This window comes from Hypomesus nipponensis, chromosome 18 (assembly GCF_054491055.1).
Source record: "Hypomesus nipponensis isolate SF chromosome 18, ASM5449105v1, whole genome shotgun sequence".
Taxonomy (NCBI): Eukaryota; Metazoa; Chordata; class Actinopteri; order Osmeriformes; family Osmeridae; genus Hypomesus; species Hypomesus nipponensis.
The window spans coordinates 11,126,508-11,144,493 of NC_140378.1; the positions used below are offsets into that span (position 1 = coordinate 11,126,508).

A 17,986-nucleotide genomic window follows, 5' to 3' on the forward strand; every position below is an offset into this window, starting at 1 on the left:
GATGCTGCGAGGTGGATGCTTTTTGCATCCTCTTTGATGTGAAACAAACATGGTGCTGTGAAGATACTCCCCACTGAAACACGGAAGGAATTTACTTTATTTTACAGAATTGAATTATTGATAAATTTGTGACAAATTCATATTTGTATGCCTAATATGCAACGTGTTTGGTGTACACATATATACATAACCAAGTAAAAACTGGAGAAAAAAAACTCTCATATTTACATATATATATATATATATATATATATATATATATATATATATATATATATATAAATTTAAGGTTGGAAGCAGGTAGCAGAAAGGTAGGTAGCTGGTGGAGGAGGAGGATGGAGGTGTTTGGGGGACAAGAGTTGACGTGTCAGTTCAGGGATCAGGGGCCCTCACTCAGGCACAACCGGTTCAGAAAAAACTGGTTAGGGTTAGCATGCCCCATTATGGCATGGATTACCCCCTTCCACGGGTGCTCTTATCCCCCTTTTGTGGAGCTAAGCCCCCCTGTGTGAGAGTGGGGCAGGATGGGTGGGGGTCATAGTGGAACCTGCTGGCGTGGTGAGTTTTCTGCCCCCTACGCCCAGAGTGCTGACACTGACACAAACTGTCCAACCATCCTGAAACACACATCACCACAAGAACTCCTCTCAAAGTGCCAGCTAAGGGATATGAGCACAACAGACAGAAAGCAAGCAAGCGCAGGGGAGAATGCCTGTTGGAACATACTATTATTTGACAGTATAGCATTCCCCCTTTATTATTCTGATTCAAACCATGTGCACACATTTTCATCTTTCCATTTAAAAATGTAGGTCTTTCATGGAATCCAGTCTTAAATGGTTTCCAACATGTCAGCGGTGAAACCTTCTTAGTCTTCATTAACAGCCCTGACACCCCCCCCCCCCGAGCTGCAGTCCCAGCTGGAGGTGACAGGACCTTCCCTGCAGCATGTGCTACAGACAGAAGCCAGCATGGTGCTCAAGGGTAGCTAGCTAGCTACTCCCACACAGTATTGCAGCAGCTTCATAAAACCTTCAAGCATTCCTCACTGTTGGACTAATCACCAGACTTGCTCATTCTGGGCCAGATTATGCCCTTACATTAAGCTTTCCGAGCCCAAGTAACAAGAAATAAAACATGTAGAATCAAGGAAAGATGTGTGGTGGCACTTACTAAAAAGAATGGTTGACACATTGACAAGAGGGTACTTTCTCAACTAGATGTGGTTTTTATTCAACTCACAGTACATTCTACAGATGCACACGTGTTACATCACCTTGATACAACATGGTCTTGTAATACCTCCTCTTAAAAATGATATATTGGTCCTAAAAATATAGAAAGGAACAAATTTAAAGTCACAAAAACTGTACATTATTAAAAATTCACTTAACACCACATTTGGTTTTATTTTCATGTTTTTTTTTTGTTTATTTAGAAAAAACAACTGTCCCTTTAGTGTAGCAAGGAACATAAAACTTCCTATCAACCGATTTTAAGTTCAGTGTAAGAAACTACGCTTAAATAAATGCCAGAGGGTGGAAAAATTGTCGCCTGCTGCCTACATGCCCTTCCCATCATTTTCTGTGCCAGCCCTGGCAGACAGTGGCTAACCTCCAGTCAGAGAACATTGGATTAAAAAAGGAATGTGAAATAAGCAATAATTCACACATATGTACAATGTCAGGATTCTTTTACCAGCCGGTGTCTACAACAAGGAAGAGAGCTTTACCTGTAACACGAGAAATAGTACTATCTTCTATACCTATGACTGTCTGCTTACTACTGGCTAATTGCAAATTACACCTTCAAGGAAAACCCGATTTAAATGGACATATACTGTTACTCCACCAAACACAGTAGTTCATGGAATTTGATGGAATTCAAGACTTTTCTGTGAATTTAGAGAACTTTAAAAGCCACTAAAATACAATTGTCTGAAGTAAGTTATTCAATTTCCAATGTAAGTTTTGGAGACAACATTTGCAGTATAATCTATTTGAATGTTACAGTAAAAGCAATGACGATATGACACAAAGCCAACGGTAAACTGTGGTTCAAATGGCAGTAGAGACATTTCAGTCGGGGACAAACTTCATTTCAATAGTCCAGCTACTAAACTAGCAGATCTGTTTGTGATTATGAGAGGGTACCAGGACTACACAAAAACAAGACAGAAATAAGCAAACATCTAATCCTCCAGTTTCAGTAACCAGTGTCCTTTTCAAAGCAGCAGGAGAGGTGTTGGAGTGCATGTTTGTGTGAGGGACTGTGAGGGAGCGTGGTGAGCTAATGAGGAGATTACACAATGCAGGAGATTCTAAATACTTAAGAAAACGTTTCCATTTGTTTTACTGGCCTTTTCATAAATCTTCTTGACATCTCTACTATGTAGTCTGTACACATTCACTACAAGCTATTGCTATTAAATAATCCCAGCTATTGTCATCTTTATATATATATATATATATGTGTATATATATATATAATATATATAATAAAAATAGAGAAAATTGCTTCTAGGCAGAAGACCACACTACGTTACATCTCCATTGAACAGGTAAGAGAGGGTGTAGGCCCCAAGTGTGGAAGGAGTTTTGATACATTTGTGGTGGAGAGGTGCTTCGAGCAGATCCCACATGCGGCCAGTCGACCCCTGAACTTTGCCTTGACAGAACTCGGTTGTGGTCAGCTCTGGGCCTCACTCTCTCTAGCGCCCCAACCTCTAAGCACCTGGCCTTAGCATGAGACGGGAGGTGGTCTGTGGAAGGTGAGGATAGTTCAGGTGTAGTGAGGGGCTCAGAAACACCATCCTTCAGATGGGACAGGTAGGTAGAGGCTCAACCCAACAGTGTCTGGGTTTTAAAAAGGTGACGCTGAGAAAGAAAACAGAGACATATAACCAACTATCTACATATATATCTGTACATATATGTATACAGTGGGCTGGAGGAGTCTCCAAACAGTCTTGGTAGCATCAGAGAGCATCCTCATCAGCTGGGGGGAGGGGCTTGGTGGCCCCACCCCCGAGTCAGTGTTCCAGGCTTCATTTGTCCTTGTTCTCATAGAACTCCGCCCAGCGGTTTTCAAAGAAACGCCTCATGGAGTGTCCGGCCAGGCCCACCTCTGAGGTGTCCTCGTTGAAGAGCTCACAGTTGTTAAACACTAGCTGAGCGTCCGCTGCAAATTCCTCGCAGCTGCAGTACCTGGGCATGGGAGAAAGGTCAAAAAGGTCAACAATAAAAGCACAGTGCCTCTTGGGAAGCTCCTGCGATGATCATCGAGCGCATCGAGTTCAGATCGCCCTGACACGTACCCTCCCTGCAACAGCCGCTCCCTCATGGTGAGGAAGTCCATGGGGGTCTTGATGATGCGGCGGTATCCGGGCACCAGGCGTGGGTTGACGGGCTCCAGGAAGGGCCAGGCGTCTGTGTGAGCCTCCATCTCCATCAGGATGATCCTAGAGGGCCACAGCAGTGATGCATTCAAACCAAGATCACTGACCACTGAAGGTCCCCATCTCCTTGAAAAGACTGCAGCTCACATTAAGCAAACTGGTGTTTGTTTGCACCTTTCACAATGTCAGTAGTGTGTGGAGAGACTCACTCGCAGTAGGTGAGGTCGGGCTGGTTACGGGTCGTCATGCGACGGCGCTTGGCGGGGGAATATCCGCTGCCTCCGTCTCCTGAGTAACGGGAGGATGAGGAGGAGGCAGGGGGGCCGTCCTTGTGCCGCGTGGTCATGCCGGCACCGCGCCTGGGCGCCGTGTCTTCATCGGAGCTGCCGTCCTCGTACCTCCTCTTCTTCACTCGGGTCCTCTGTTTGGAGGAGCGCTGGGTCTGCTGCGACTCATCATCCTCCTGCCAATCACAGATCACGGAGGTTAAGGAGAACAACTTGGGAACCATTAAGTATAATCATATAGAAGCAGACAAAGTGGCTTTGTGAGTGAAGAACTTTGGGGAGAGAGAGAAAAATAAATAGCATTTGGCTTTACCCTCAGGAGACCGAGCATTCAAAAAAAGGTCTAAATGAAAGACTGTCATGCCAATGCCACACCAGTCCTCCAGGGGCTGATGTGTGTGTGAGGACTGACCTTGGAGCTGCAAGTGGGACAGAACCAGTCTCCCTCTGGGACCTGGGTGACCTTGGGTCTGAGGCAGTACATGTGGCAGCCGCGGTCACAGCCGTCACACAGCAGCAGGTACTCATCGTTGTCTCCCTTCCGGCACAGCAGGCACGTCTGGAGACACGACATGAGCGCTCAACCACTAGCTCACATGGACCATGCGTAGAGCATGAATAAAGGATGTATTCAGAGTGTGGGTCTTACCACTTTGACCACAGATCTCTCCCAGGCGATGGCCTTCTCCAGCTGTAGTAGACACAGGCACATCTGGGGGGCGCTGCGGCAGCGGTCCAGGGCCTGCCTCCACGTCCTGAGTCTCGGGGTGATCTCACTTTCCAGACTGGAAGGGGCGGGAGAGGGACTCAGTAACACTTTCATATTGTGTTTGACTGAAAAGCCACAATCGATCCCCCTGAAATCCTCCACTACCTCATGACATCCATGTGTGATTCCTCTCCGGGGGAGGGCGTGAGGGGGGCAAGGCGCACCACCTCGGCCAGGTTCCAGAGGGGCTCCTTCAGGTAGCGTCTGTCGATGTTCCTCTCCAGGTTGGCCAGCCGCAGCACGGCCAGGTCCAGAGGATGGGTGGCGATGCGCGGAAGGTCTGACCACTCCTTCTTGGTCCGCACTATCCAATCATCGCGAGGATCAGTGTCGTGCTCGTAGTAATGAAGGTCGTCACGGGTGGAGTCTGGCTCCGGGGCCGTGTAGGGCTGAAGAGGCAGGGAGAACATAGCACATTAGGTGTCGTGGGGAGAATTTGTGCAAATATTTTGTGAATTAAAATAATTTAAGAGGAAGTAACCAGAGTAGCTTGAGCACAAATGAAATGGACTGTGCCCACCCAGAGGGAGGGGGGGGGGGTTCTGGTAATACCTGGAATCCTGCTACTGGTGCTGGTGTCTCAGTGTTTCCATCTGTGCCACTCTGAGGAGCCACCTTTTAAATCAACACAAGAATGTTAGATGTGGTCAGCAGTTCCATGTCAGCTACAGCCTCAACACATAACACCTACGCCACCCTCTGGACATTATGAGGTACAGCATCAGAGCAGGCTGATGTCCTGACCACCAGCACCACTCCTCATCCAACAGCCAGACAAACTGAAAGACTGATCTCCTGTGAACACGACTGTGATAAAGCAGGCCGCCGCCCCGCCATCTTACTTTGAGGTGGAGGTCTGCAGTGATGACCCTCTGCTCCAGGTCCTCCACCCAGCGGAGGGCGCTGATGTCCGTCTCCAGACAACGTTCCTGCACCTGCCACGGCTGCTGCAAGGCCTCCAGCAGAGCGTTCCCCTCCTCCACCTTCACCTGGAAGACAGGGTCTGAGGACAGGAGCGCAAACAAGAGACAGGAGCTCACATTAAGCACAGGAGATGAGGAGGAAACCAAGAGCAAGTTGACGAGCAAACGATGGAATAAAAGGTTCAGGAGCTGTAATCACGACAGGCTGTTTCCTATGCAAGTCATGGCTGTGGTAGAAATGGTTGGTTTGGCGTCTGGCCTCACCGTTGACTGTGCGCGTGCACATGTCGGTCAGGTAGTCCATGTGCTTGGCCAGGTGTTTGTGGAGCACCTTCTCCCTGATGCCCCGGGGGTGCATGGCCCGCAGGGTGAGAGCCAGCTCCTCTGTGTCCCTGATCCACCACCAGCCACGCACCATCGCTGATCACACACAACCACACACACGCACACACATTAAACACTGCCAACACACCTAAACATCCAAGATGACATCCAGACACCTGGGCTCGGATGCATCAGCTTACATGCAGGGATGGGCTTGACCACAAGCTGGGTGAAATACTGCTGTTCAATCTCCTGGAAGAGAGTGGAGGGTGGCCGGCCGCGGCGCTTGGCTGCACCCCCTCTGGCTCCTCGAGCACCCCCTCTCCTGGCGGGGCTGCTGCCCCTTCTCCTCCTGCGGATCGGTCGGGCAGGAGCCGGGGTGGCAGCAGGGGGTGGAGTGGTGTCCGCCTGGAGGGGAGGAATGGTGTCCAACTGAGGGTTGGGGGGGGCGTCTGGGTTCAGCCCTGCCAGCTGTGGGCCAGACCGGAAAGAAGGACAAAGCTCGATTACAACAGTTATAAATAAAATAAAGATGGAACCTGTCCTTCCATTAAGCTCCTTGATGGAGTTGCATAGACGTGTGATGGCATGGACCTCACCTGCAGGAGAGGAGCAGCCAGGGCAGGCAGGTGGCTGGGCAGCTGAGCGGGGCCTTTGGGGGGGGTGCTGGTGGAGGTTGGCGGCTGGGGTTCGGTCAGAGAGTTGGGGTCACACGGCTCTTTGGGCAGCAGGTTAAACCACTGTCCCTGTTTCTGTGCCATCTCTTTCATGCTGTCTTCTGCTTGGCGTCCTTCCACAGGCTCCCCTGTCACGGGGCTTGTTCCGTTGGTCACCGCCCCCTGCGATTGGCCGAGCCAGTTTTGGAAGGCAGCCTGTGTGAGGTCATGTGTTCCGTTGGTGTCCTTGGTTACGGCCGGCCCCTCCTCACCTCCAGACTTGCTGCTACGGCGACGGCGACGGATCTTGGCAGTTCGGAGGTGCAGCTCCACTTCTGGCTTGATTTTGCGGGGGCGTCCACGGCCTCTTGGGCTGCTCATGAGGGAGGCTGTGCCGGGGAGGGGGTCCTCCTCCGGGGAGGTGGTCTTAGACTGAGCAGGAGGGGGAGGGGAGGAGGAGAGGGATGGAGGACTGATGGGAGTGGGCTTCTCCTCCACCTTGGGCTCCTTCTTCACCAAAGTGATGGGCACATCTGCCACCAGGATGTCTTCTGAAACTGTCATAGAAAAGAGGAGGAATGAGTTCACACGCCATAGTGGCAATGTAGGGGAATTACATCTTACAGAAGAAGAAAAAAACTTTCCCAAACCACAATAAAGAAAAATGTCATCTTTACCCAGGATTTCCTCCGGGCCCTCGACCAGGACCCCTCCCAGGTGGGGCAGGGCCCAGTACCTGCGCCTGAAGCGGTCCTGGCCCAGAGAAACAGCACGGAGAGAGTGGGACGACTGGAGCAGCTTCTTGCGGAAAAACACCTGCCGCTGTGGGTCATAAACACATGAACGAGTTTATAGGTGAACTTCATTACCTCGAACACCAACCAGAGCATTTGTGTTTTCACTGGGTTTGGTTTTACCTTGGTTAGCTTATCAATCTGTCTCTCCAGCTCTGGAATGGTGGCGTTGGAGGGGCTGTCACTCTGTGGGGAAAGATGTACAGTTATGGTACACTGTGGACATTAGCATGCCGCTTGTGAGGATCAAGATATGAACGGTCCCATACGTCGCTGAGTTTGGGCTCCTCCTTGCGTGCGCGGCGGCTGCCTCGCTCCAGAGGAGTCCCCTCCTCCAGACTGAGGTTCTCCTCCTCGGCCACCCGGGCGCTACGCCTCCGCTCCTCCAGACACAGCTCCTCCTCAGAGCGGCCTGTCCGCCGTGCTAGCGCCGCCTTCAGCCTGGGGGAACACACACACATCAGACAGTGGACACGGACGGGTCTCAAATACTTCTTCACACACTGACAACTGTCTACTGTCAGTGTGATCTGTCACCCTCAAACAGACACAAGACATTTGGGGGGAAACGGGATGTCTTACTTTCGCAGCTTCCCTTCAATGATCCACTTGTTTTTCCTGTAGGTAGCCATGTTTTCCAGTGTGTTGTCAATCTCACTGCAATGGGAAAAACAATCTTAATAAGGGCAATCGTTGGCATTTTCTGCTGTGGTTACATTAGTACAGATCTTCAGGTTCCCACAGAATCCAATTAAGACTAAAAAATGACCTAACGTAGGATGACACAAAGCTCGAGTTGGCTTGAATCTCAGATACTGACACAAACAAAAAACACGAGACAAGTACACAAAATAAAATGCTAATAGTGTTGCAAGTTGCACTAAATAAATGGTCTCATGTGAGACTTCTCACCTTATAACAATGTTGCTGCCATTCAGCTCTTCCACCAGGAAGCCCAAGATGGCAGCCTTGGTGTCTGGAGAAAGGGTGTGGAAGGTTTTGGTGCGCAAACTGGTGCACACTTCAGTGTCAAACCCGTGTGCTTCAAGGAAGACCCGAGCCCCCTCTGACACCGTGCTACGAGTCAGTTCCAGGTCAACAAGCTTCTCACCCAGGATCTTCACAGACTGAAGAAGACGGAGGGAGAGGGGGTTAACAGAAGCCATTATAAAATCCATTGAAATATATATGATATACATGCAACAACTAGATAAACCCCCTTAAGTCCTCTTAACTGACCTGGTAGAAAGGTGGTAGGCCTGGATCGTGGAGTGCTGCTTCCACCAGCTTCAGCAGAAGGTCCTGGACCTCCCCTTGGCTATTGCCCAGGCCGAGAAGGCCCTCCTGCAGAGTGCTGAGGCTAGGGACGTCATTCGGGATGTTTAGACCCAGGACCTTGCCGTAGCTGTGCAGGAATTCTACCACCGTCAGACAGTGGGAGAAGGCTGGGCCAGAGAGAACCAATCCAGGAATCCGAGACAGCTCTGGAAGGGGCTGGGGATAACAAAAGTCAAAAAGGTCATCCTCTGGCATGTAGAGACTACTGAGAACTTACTGAGGACAGTCTGATAAGACCATGGCATGTTCTGAGTTCACTGACCTGGTGGTCCGTCAGACACATGTCCTCAACGGGCTTCTTGAGCTCATCCAGGATCATCTGCTGCCTCTTCCTCTCCTCTAGCCGTCTCTGGGCCTGCGCCCTCCTCTCTGCCTGCCTCTTTGCCGTCAGGGCAGCCTGGGCTGCAGCCTCTGCTTCTGCCTGGGCCTTAGCCAGGGCTTTGGCCTTGCTCCGAGCCCCCAGCACTCTCTTCCCCTGGGCCAGCCTCTCCTGGTCAGTCTCGGGCACCGGCACAGGCACCTCAGCCTTCACCCTCTTCTTGCGACCGGGCTTCTTGGGCTCTGGAGCAGGTTGTGGGGTCGGCAGAGGGGGCTGGGGGGTCTCCTGATCTACAGGCTCTGCGTTTCCCTCTGGCTCCTTGGTGTCTTTCTCTTTCTCAAGCTGCGAATGAGCAGACAGCAAAGACGTTGAGGATTAGGTAGTAAAGACAGGTTAGAGTTCGGGCAACCGTTTCAAATGGTTGTCTTCTTACTTTGGCTTTCTTCTTCTCTTGTTTCATTTTCTTGTTCTTTGCATCTTCGTTCCTTTTCATCCTTGCCTAGACAGAGAACAGAACCTTCAAAAAAAATCTGGAAACACTACAAATATGCCACATAATACATCAGTTGTTCATGCTGAGATCATACCTTTCTCTTTAATTTCTTCTTGATTTTTACAAGTTTTTCTTTGTCCTCATCAGTAAGTGCTTCTAGAAAGTCATAACACACAACTTGTATTAACACACAGCAAAGGAAAAATTCAAAGTAAAGAGCACTGAAATCTTCTGCAATTACTATACGACTCCAGCTAGTTTTTATCTTTGTTAACTTCTCCCAGTCCAGTGTAGTTCCACTCACCCTTTGCCTCCAGTTTCTTTAGCATTCGGGCGTCTACCTTGCTGAGCAGGTCTACCATCTTGGGTTTGGGGGGCCTGCCTGGACGTCGCACCTGTCCAACCTTGGTGCGTCGAACTCGAGATCTGGGCTTCTCCTTGTCAGGATTTGGAGGCCGCCCGCGGCGACCAGTGATGGCCATGATCATGGAAGGCACCTCCTCATTAGCCAGCAGAACCCACTGCACTCCCTGGAAAAACAGCAGCATAGACCATACACATTAAGAGTGAATAAGAAAGGGCTTTTCAAACCAGGCCACTTTATTGAAGGTAACAACAAAGTGAGCAGCACACGGTTCCACACCTCTGGCGTGTCTTTCTCCTCGTAGAAGTCACCTACGGGCATGCGAGGGCTGAAGCTGAAGTGTTCCCTTGTGACCAGGCTGTCTTGATGCCTGTTCAGGTACTGAGCAGAGATCAAAGGCTTTCAAGGTATGTTGATTTCATGTAAGGAAGTTAATTTCATTCAATGATAATGGCCATCGCCGTCGAACAGAGTTTTGTTTTACCTTAATGACTTCAGGAAACTGCTTCATCCTCCTTCCACAGGGACTGTAGTACCAGGTCTCCCCCTTCAGCCTGTCCTCAGTCTTCTTCACACGGATCTCCCTCCTCCAGCTAGAGATCAGAGGGGAGTCCGTTAGAAACTACAGGCACAGCATGTGTTATTACAGCTGGCCAGGAACATAATGGGCTTGGATTTATTGGTAGAAACGAACCTTGTGCACTTTGAACACATTAAATGTTTTTGGCATTGAAACAAACTAATTACGGGGACTTGAACCAGAGAGAGACTGTATAAATCAGATGTTTCATTACCCATGGAGCAAAGGGAAGTGGACCTGTTCCTCTGTAGCTATCCTCCTCCTGGGAGTGTCACCTGTGTAAGTGGGAACACATAACGATGGCGTTAACACTAATTTGCTTAGTATACTCCAAGCAGCACCATATATTGAACTGTTACTTTAAAACTGTTAATCTCGATTCATCCAAAACCATGTTAACCTGCAGTGGAACTGTCTTCTCCATCATTGTCCTCTTCATTAGTTTTAGTGTCCGTCTCCATTTTCGGTATTTTGGCTGGTTTTGGCTCCAACTTCTTGGCCTTTTTGACCTTCTTGGGTTTGACAATGGGTTGAGTTTCACCACTGGCCGCAACAATTGTTTTGATTGGCTCTTGACCAGGAAATGACTCATCAACCGCCTCGGTTGTGATGCCTCCTGGTGGCTCTGTAACTTCTGCTTTAATGCTCTTCTTTCGTTTTCGACCAGTTCCTTTCTCCTTCTCAGCTAACCCTTCTTTCTCAAGCTTCTTCTTCCCTTTCTCCACCTTATCCACCTTGGGAGATTTTGTTTTGGGCTTTCTCTGGACTTGCCCAGGGACCTTAGGAACTGGACAGAGACAAAATTATTAAACCAGGAAACCTTGTCTGGCAAATACGCATGAATCTTTTATCTTATCTTAAATGTTATCAAGGCATCAAAAAGGCAAAATAAAATCTGGTTTACTTGGAGTAGAGGAGGATGGAGCTCTGGGCTTCCGGGGTTTTCCAGGAGTTTTTGTCTTTCTCCCAGTGGGAGGCGGAGCATCAGCAGGTGTTGGCAGAAGTAGGGGAACGACAAGGCTCTCCACAAGGGGCGCTACAAGCACCTCCTTCTTGACCATGGAGGAGGGAGCCACAGTTGCAGCATCGGCAATGCCATTTCCATTGATGGTTCCAGCAGAGTCTGGTATGTCCCTACCCTCTGGCTCCCCATCTATTTCTAAAGAGACCAAGATGTTAACAGAGGGGTCATCATGTGTGGTAACAGTAATGGCCTCAAAACAAATCTGATAATACGCTTCTCTCTGTTTGTAAAGACTTAATGATAGGAATCACTCTCACCACGCGATCAAGAAAGGATATGCATGTTCACCTACAGCCAAATTATGAAGACAAAAAAGCTAAATAACACTGCTACAGCTTGTACATAGACCATAACCAAGAGTCTAACCTCTGCGGCCTGGTGCAGGCTTGAACGTGCTGAAGGAGCTTGACAGGGAGGCCTCCTTCTGGGATGAGTCAATCTGGGAGTCTTCAATCTGGGAGGTGTTGTTTACAGTGGACTCCAGCATGGACTCCTTGGTGCTTAAGCAGCTGTCCATTGTCTCCTCAGCCCGAGAGCTGTCCTCCGCCTGGATATCATCCAGAACACCATCTCTGGAGTCAACCATGGAAAAACTGCTGAACATTGTGGTGTCACATATTTGTGACCTATTCTCCATACAAGAAGTATCATCCATTTGAGAGACACTGTCCATGCAAGAGGTGTCGTCCAAGCGAGAGGTGTCATCCAAGCGAGAAGAGTCGTTGTCGTCTAATCTAGAAGAATCGTCAAATTGAGAGTAATCCATACATGAGTCGTCATCCAAACCAGAGATGTCATTCATGCCAGGAGGGTCATCAAGTCTTGAGGTGTCATCAAATCTTGAGGTGTCATCCAGGGACGAGTAACAAGTTGATTCCTTCTCAGTGAAACTGGTGTCTTCCATTGTGGTGCTATTGAGACCTGTGGACACCGACAGGAAGGACTCATCCACAGACTTCCCAGTCTCACAAGTGTCATCCAAGCTTTGTTTCAGATCTGTATCTGTCTCCGTGAAGGCTGTAGGGAGTTTTCTGTCAGCATATCCTGTGCTTCTGGGAGAGCTCTTTGACTGTTGGGGAGTCATGGGAAAATACTTACTTGAGTGAGTCTTAGTCTGAGCCTCAGTAGCATCAATCTTTGATGACATCATAACCATATCCCTTTCAGGCTCGTCTGGAGCCATTCTTTCCCCTGGTCCTCCAATAGAAAAAGCACCCTTATTCCTGATGCCATGACGCTCTGTCTCAAGGAGAGACATTTTGGGGCATTGTTGGGGTGTGGAAGGCGCAGAGGAAGCAGAAATATGGGCCTGAAGAGGAGCTGTCACTGCTGGAGGAAGAGCAGACATCAAGGCAGGAGGCCCAGAGACAGGAGAGACCCTGGCAGGAGATGTGAGAGGAGGAGGTCCAGATACAGGCGTGGTTCTAGGCCCATAGGCTGTTGAAGGAGGGAAGGGCACTGCCTTAGGAGATGAGGTTAGTGCGGCGTTTGGCGAAGAGACTAATGGAGGAGAGAGAGCCTGAGGAGGTGTGGGCACTGAGTGAAAAGGTGCTCTGACAGCTAAAGGAGACACTGCTAAGGGAGTTAAAGGTCCTGACATGTGAGGGGCAGACACTGATGAGGGAGGTGCAGAACCTGTTGAAGGAGGTCCACAACCTGTTGCCGTCACTGATGACAGAGGCCCACATATTGATGGAGGTCCCAGCCTCTCTCTCGATCCAGAGACAGCTGGAGGGCACGGCGTCAGAGGAGGAGGTCTGGATCCCTGAACCATCTGCTGAAGAGCAGAGATCGGTGCAGAAACGGAGAGGGGGGGAACCGATGTCGTGGGAAAACTAGAGACCACTGCAGATGGTGAATACATTGAGGAGGTCACTGATGAAAGGGCTGTGAGAGAATGGAGTGTAGATATTGTTGAAGGTCGACTGGCTTTTTCCATCAAGGGTGGAGGTGCAGAAGACTTAGGAGGGGATGCACACACTGAAGAGGGGGGAGACACTACTGATGGATAAGTGGATCCAGTAGGGGACATCTGAGAGCCAGATACAGGGGATCGCCTAAGGCCTTGGACCACCAATGGAGGGGAGGACAGCCTGTGTGGCGCAGATGGAGAGAGAGCAGAGGACACCACAGGAGGTGTTGAGTTCCGTGGAGGAGTAGATACAGCCACAGGGGATAAAACCACTGGGGGTCCTGGTGAAGGCTGAGGAGGACCAGACGCTGACACCCTTGGAGGTGTTGTTGCCACAGACGATGTACCAAGCACAGTTGGCGGAGCCGACACGGCCGAGGGAGGCGACGACATTGAGTGGGGAGGTGCGGTCATGACAGGATCCCGGGCTGGGGGGGCCACTTCAAGGCGCTGGGTCACTGGCTGGCAGTAGTCACTGGTGGGCGCAGTCAGGGGTCCAGGGGGCTGGGAGGGGTAACTGTCGCATTTGGGCAGGCGCTGCGTTACAGATGTCCTCTCCATCCCATTGTAGCTTTTATCTGACTCTTTATACTCACTTATCCTCCCTGAGGAAAAGGAACACAACACAATCATAAAGCCATCAGACAACTTGATAACTTAAATGATTACATCAAAACAGATGGGGCTCTTTAAAAATATGTCTATGAGGATCTGCTACATCAATACATCCAGTAAAACACCACTCTAGTTGGTCTTTCCAATAATGGGATTATTTTGGTTTGAAATGTCCTTAATCTTCTACAATACTGTCGGTATGCACTGTGTGTTGCTTTGGATTAAACCATCTATATAAATAAAAATTGAATAAATGAAAAGAAAAGAATGCAACGTGCAAATTACAATGGGGGTGACACAGACACCCATATGTATTATCTGTGAAATTGGAGAAGGTGAAGTTACACAGGGTTTTGTCAAATCAGGTGTAAAATAGTCACCTTGCATTACAGGAGGCATCCCCACATTGGTGCCATGAGGACTCCTCTCACTGGTCTGGCTCTGGGGTGACCCACCATCCGGAACTGCCGAGGGTGACATCATTGGTACAGAGGAAACCCCCATAGGGAGGGGGCTGCCGGTGCCCCCTCTCCCCAAATTGTGGTGCTGGGGGCTGCCACGTGGGGGAGTGAAATTCTGGGAGGTTGGAGGCATCATTTGAGATTGCGTCTGGGGTTGCGACGGGGGTGGGGCCTGGGGTTGGGGAGCAGGCAGGGGTGGGTGCTGAGGCTGATGCTGGTAGTAGGGCATCCCATTGGGCACCATGCCATAATGCTGAGGTTGCTGCTGGTGATGATGGTGAGGGTGATGGTGAGGGTGATGGTGCTGTTGTGTCTGTTGGTGAGGGGGAGGCTGTAGGGACTGCTGCTGGTGGTGCTGTGAGGGTGCAATCCCAGGGTGCACCTGACTCTGGTAGGCCCCATACACACCATGAGAGTTATACCCCATCTGCTGTTGTCCTGGGTTACTTCTGTTCCAGTACTGATTCCCCGACAGAGTCACATTAGGTGGGGCCGCCACAGGGGGCTGACGGGACCCTCCCATGCCACCATTTAGTTGGTACTGTCCATGACTTTGGAAATGGTGCTGGGTCTGTTGTTGCATCACTCCAGGAGGAGGCTGCTTCTGATGCATTGCATGCCCAGATGGAGAGCCCATGGCTGGGCTGTACTGTGGCTGTCCTGCCCACAGTCCATAGTCATAGCTCATGCTGCCCTGATGGTGGTGGTTGCTCATATGAGGGTAAGGAGCCGTTGGTGGGTGGGAGCCAGGCACACTGGACCCAATTACAGTAGTTACACCATTCACATTCATTTCACCGTTTATATCTATAGGAGACAACAATACAGAGGAGATCAGAACAATGTCAATGAATAGCCAAGTTTCAACTGGGCACAAGTTGTTTGAGAGGTTACATTTAGAGTAAAAGGAAAGTGAAAACATGATGTTACAACTGCTCGTACAATTAGAACCAAGAGAACATAGAATGTGTAAGAGATTTTCTAAGGATTTTGTCAATACTTACTTTTCCCTTGCTGAGGGAAGCTCATGGAGGACCCGTTAGTGTAGGGAGAATCCCCTGAGGAGAGTTTCAGTCCTGAGTTTGATGATACAGAGTGGCTGCCATAGTTGAAATGGTTATTTGCCTCCATCTAGCAAATAGAGTGCATCGGGAAAAATGTACCTGGATTTATATCATAGAGGTTCAGTTGTTTTGACACAATTTCATATGATAGAACAAATAATAATAAATATAAAAAACATAGGAACGCAATACATGTGGTAATTTGACAATATTGTGTGGTATTATTTCAAATGTCTTAACAACAACACCACAGCAGAAGCACCATAAACATTGTAATGCATTCCACAACTCAAAATGTCGCAGTTACAGCAGTTGTCCGTAGCCTGATGGGCCAGGCCCGCACAACTAGCGTGTCTTGCCACAACGGACAATGAGATTGTTAGTGAGGAGGCACAGCGGGATACTTTTGACAACGGAAAATGCCGTATTAGTAAATAAGTTGGCAAATCATAAACGATGGTGACATCAAACAAAATGTTTACGCTCGTTTAATGATTGCATTCATTGAAACATGGGCACAATCTAGCTGACATTTGCATTTCCAGCGATACAAAATAATAAACCTCGAGGTTGCTACTAAACCATGCGCTGTCTGTATGGCGCTGGCTACCTAGCTAGTATAATACTACTACGACACGGTACGCATAAATCCACCCACACGGTATCATTGAACCCCACAGTAGCCATGCAGTCAGCTAGTAACGTTATAATAAGACTTTTCCTAGATTTGTCTGCTAAATTATCCATGGCCTTGCTGTAAATAGTGCAACACAACATACAAATACTGGCTAATCACGTATGCTAGAATACATAGAACATACTATCAAGTGAGGTACCGCTAGGCTAACGCTTTCATAAACATCGACTTCCAATAAAAACGGATAAAATTGAAGTAGAAGGTCGCTTGCTAGCTATCAAATGCACGTGTAAATAGCTAGAACATCACTCAAATTCTGTATAAATGTTCTTGTTTTGAACATATTTTATACATTGCAGTAGCTAGATAGGTTAGAGCCAGTTTTTTGTAAATTCAATTTCATGGGGAAAGGGTAGGACGAATCATCACCTAACATAATTTGCAACACCACGGCCTATTCAACAGCAGCGCCGCTCACGAGAGCATCCCATGTTGTTAATCCTAACTAACTACCATGGTTATCTAGGTAGCGTTTCTACCAATAACAAACCACTTCAGCTAATGTTTCCAACGTTTACAGCAGCTAGCTAACCAGCAAAGCAGCCAGCTACAAGTGCTTGGAATAATTGTCCGGTTTCAGCACGCAATAACAAGGCCTGAGCTGAAGTGTTAGATTAGCTAGGTATATTTTAGCTTGCTCACATTCAAGGTTATTTTCTAACAATAAAACCATAACTTGAAATATTTATTGCGAGTAATGTTCGTTAAATGCGCAGAGTTGGCTACAAATGCAAAACAACTAGTTACAAAGCTTGAATTGACAATGCTGAATAAATTACGTTGAAATCCATGCATTGGCTGACCAAGACCAGTATCGGGCTAGCTTGCTCAGCTGGGTTAGTTAACAGTAGTATCTACTAGCTAGGCTTGCTTAAAAAACTACTCCATTTGGCTGTTTTTGTTTACGTTCTAGTAAACCACCTATCTATGTAAGACAATTGGGATGTGACTCCTTTGTTCCCAGCAGTTAGCTGCTATCCTATAAACTATCTCGACGTTGTTTTCGTGAGAATAACCTAGCAGATAGCTACTGTAGCTAGTGTCAATTTGCTAGCTAGCTCTAGATAGCTAGCCAACCAACGTCGTTGGAGACGAGTCAGACACAGCATCTTTCCTCATTCACAAATACTGTCCAAACTTTCCCCGACAAGATTACATTAAATCCACCAACCTTGAAATCCGTGGATTTCAGGAGGTAACGATGCTTTTGAGCCTTCGACTGAACACCTATGTTTAGATTGATGGGCCAAACAATATAATTAATAAACAGGTAATCGCTAACCTCTGGGTTTCGAATTAGCAAACATGGCTGGTGTGTTCGAGCGCAGCCATGACCACAGAAGATAGAAAGACATCGAGTCGAAAGAGGAAGTGCTTAGGTTACATATTAAGCCCTGGGTCCTAGCGCCAAGTCATTAAACGAACTGGACACTGGTGAATGAACTGTACTGTATACAGAAAGTTTCAGAGTCGACGTTGGTGTGTGTATAGACAAATGTGGACACGTTTTAGGTTTATCTTACTAGCTAATGTATTGGTTACATATAAAGTCAAAGGGAGACACAGCAGGCAGGTATCTCGTATGGTCACAAGAAGCTCTTCAGTGCAAATCATTTTCAAAATAAAAGTACCGCCATAGAGCTCCCTTGACCCGCGTAAATAATTTACAGTGAATGTAACATTTGTAAAACCATATTCTAAGGTGGCAGGCGATGAACACATTTCACTATATCAATTTCACGTAAGAGTACTGTGCTTAATTTAATATAATACAATTAATATAATTAGTTGAATTCTCGATTACCCAATTAAATGTATTACCTCGTAGGCTACTGTAAACTGAAGATGGTGACCAAAAACCAAGTCGAAATACAATTTTAGATTATGACTTGGTCAAATGTATTTAACAGTCTATCAATCCTTGTCAATAAATGTAATCAAGTTAAATGTACAGAAATAACATTGCACA

The 17,986-nt window shown here is 48.2% G+C and overlaps 1 protein-coding gene across 3 annotated transcripts; it reads right to left on the bottom strand.

Moving 5' to 3' along the window:
- Window positions 1-1,205: 1,205 nt before the first annotated feature.
- baz2a (bromodomain adjacent to zinc finger domain, 2A) lies at window positions 1,206-17,365 on the bottom strand. Of its 3 annotated transcripts, none has more exons than XM_084680054.1 (30): window positions 17,300-17,365; window positions 15,261-15,387; window positions 14,176-15,063; window positions 11,635-13,785; window positions 11,149-11,403; window positions 10,645-11,031; window positions 10,459-10,519; window positions 10,149-10,257; window positions 9,944-10,045; window positions 9,605-9,830; window positions 9,395-9,456; window positions 9,241-9,306; window positions 8,751-9,149; window positions 8,390-8,644; window positions 8,063-8,277; window positions 7,733-7,807; window positions 7,420-7,591; window positions 7,274-7,336; window positions 7,034-7,178; window positions 6,300-6,913; window positions 5,901-6,171; window positions 5,641-5,796; window positions 5,296-5,456; window positions 5,006-5,068; window positions 4,559-4,842; window positions 4,334-4,469; window positions 4,097-4,243; window positions 3,607-3,860; window positions 3,317-3,460; window positions 1,206-3,206 (listed from the first exon to the last, which is right to left on the bottom strand). In XM_084680054.1, the coding sequence occupies exons 2-30, from the start codon at window positions 15,385-15,387 to the stop codon at window positions 3,047-3,049; spliced, it is 8,148 nt and encodes a 2,715-aa protein (XP_084536180.1). In that variant the 5' UTR covers window positions 17,300-17,365; the 3' UTR covers window positions 1,206-3,046. The 3 variants fall into 3 exon arrangements, with proteins under 3 accessions (XP_084536180.1, XP_084536178.1, XP_084536179.1); XM_084680052.1 differs by having other exon boundaries at window positions 17,189-17,349; XM_084680053.1 differs by having other exon boundaries at window positions 15,261-15,419; window positions 17,189-17,349.
- Window positions 17,366-17,986: the final 621 nt, after the last annotated feature.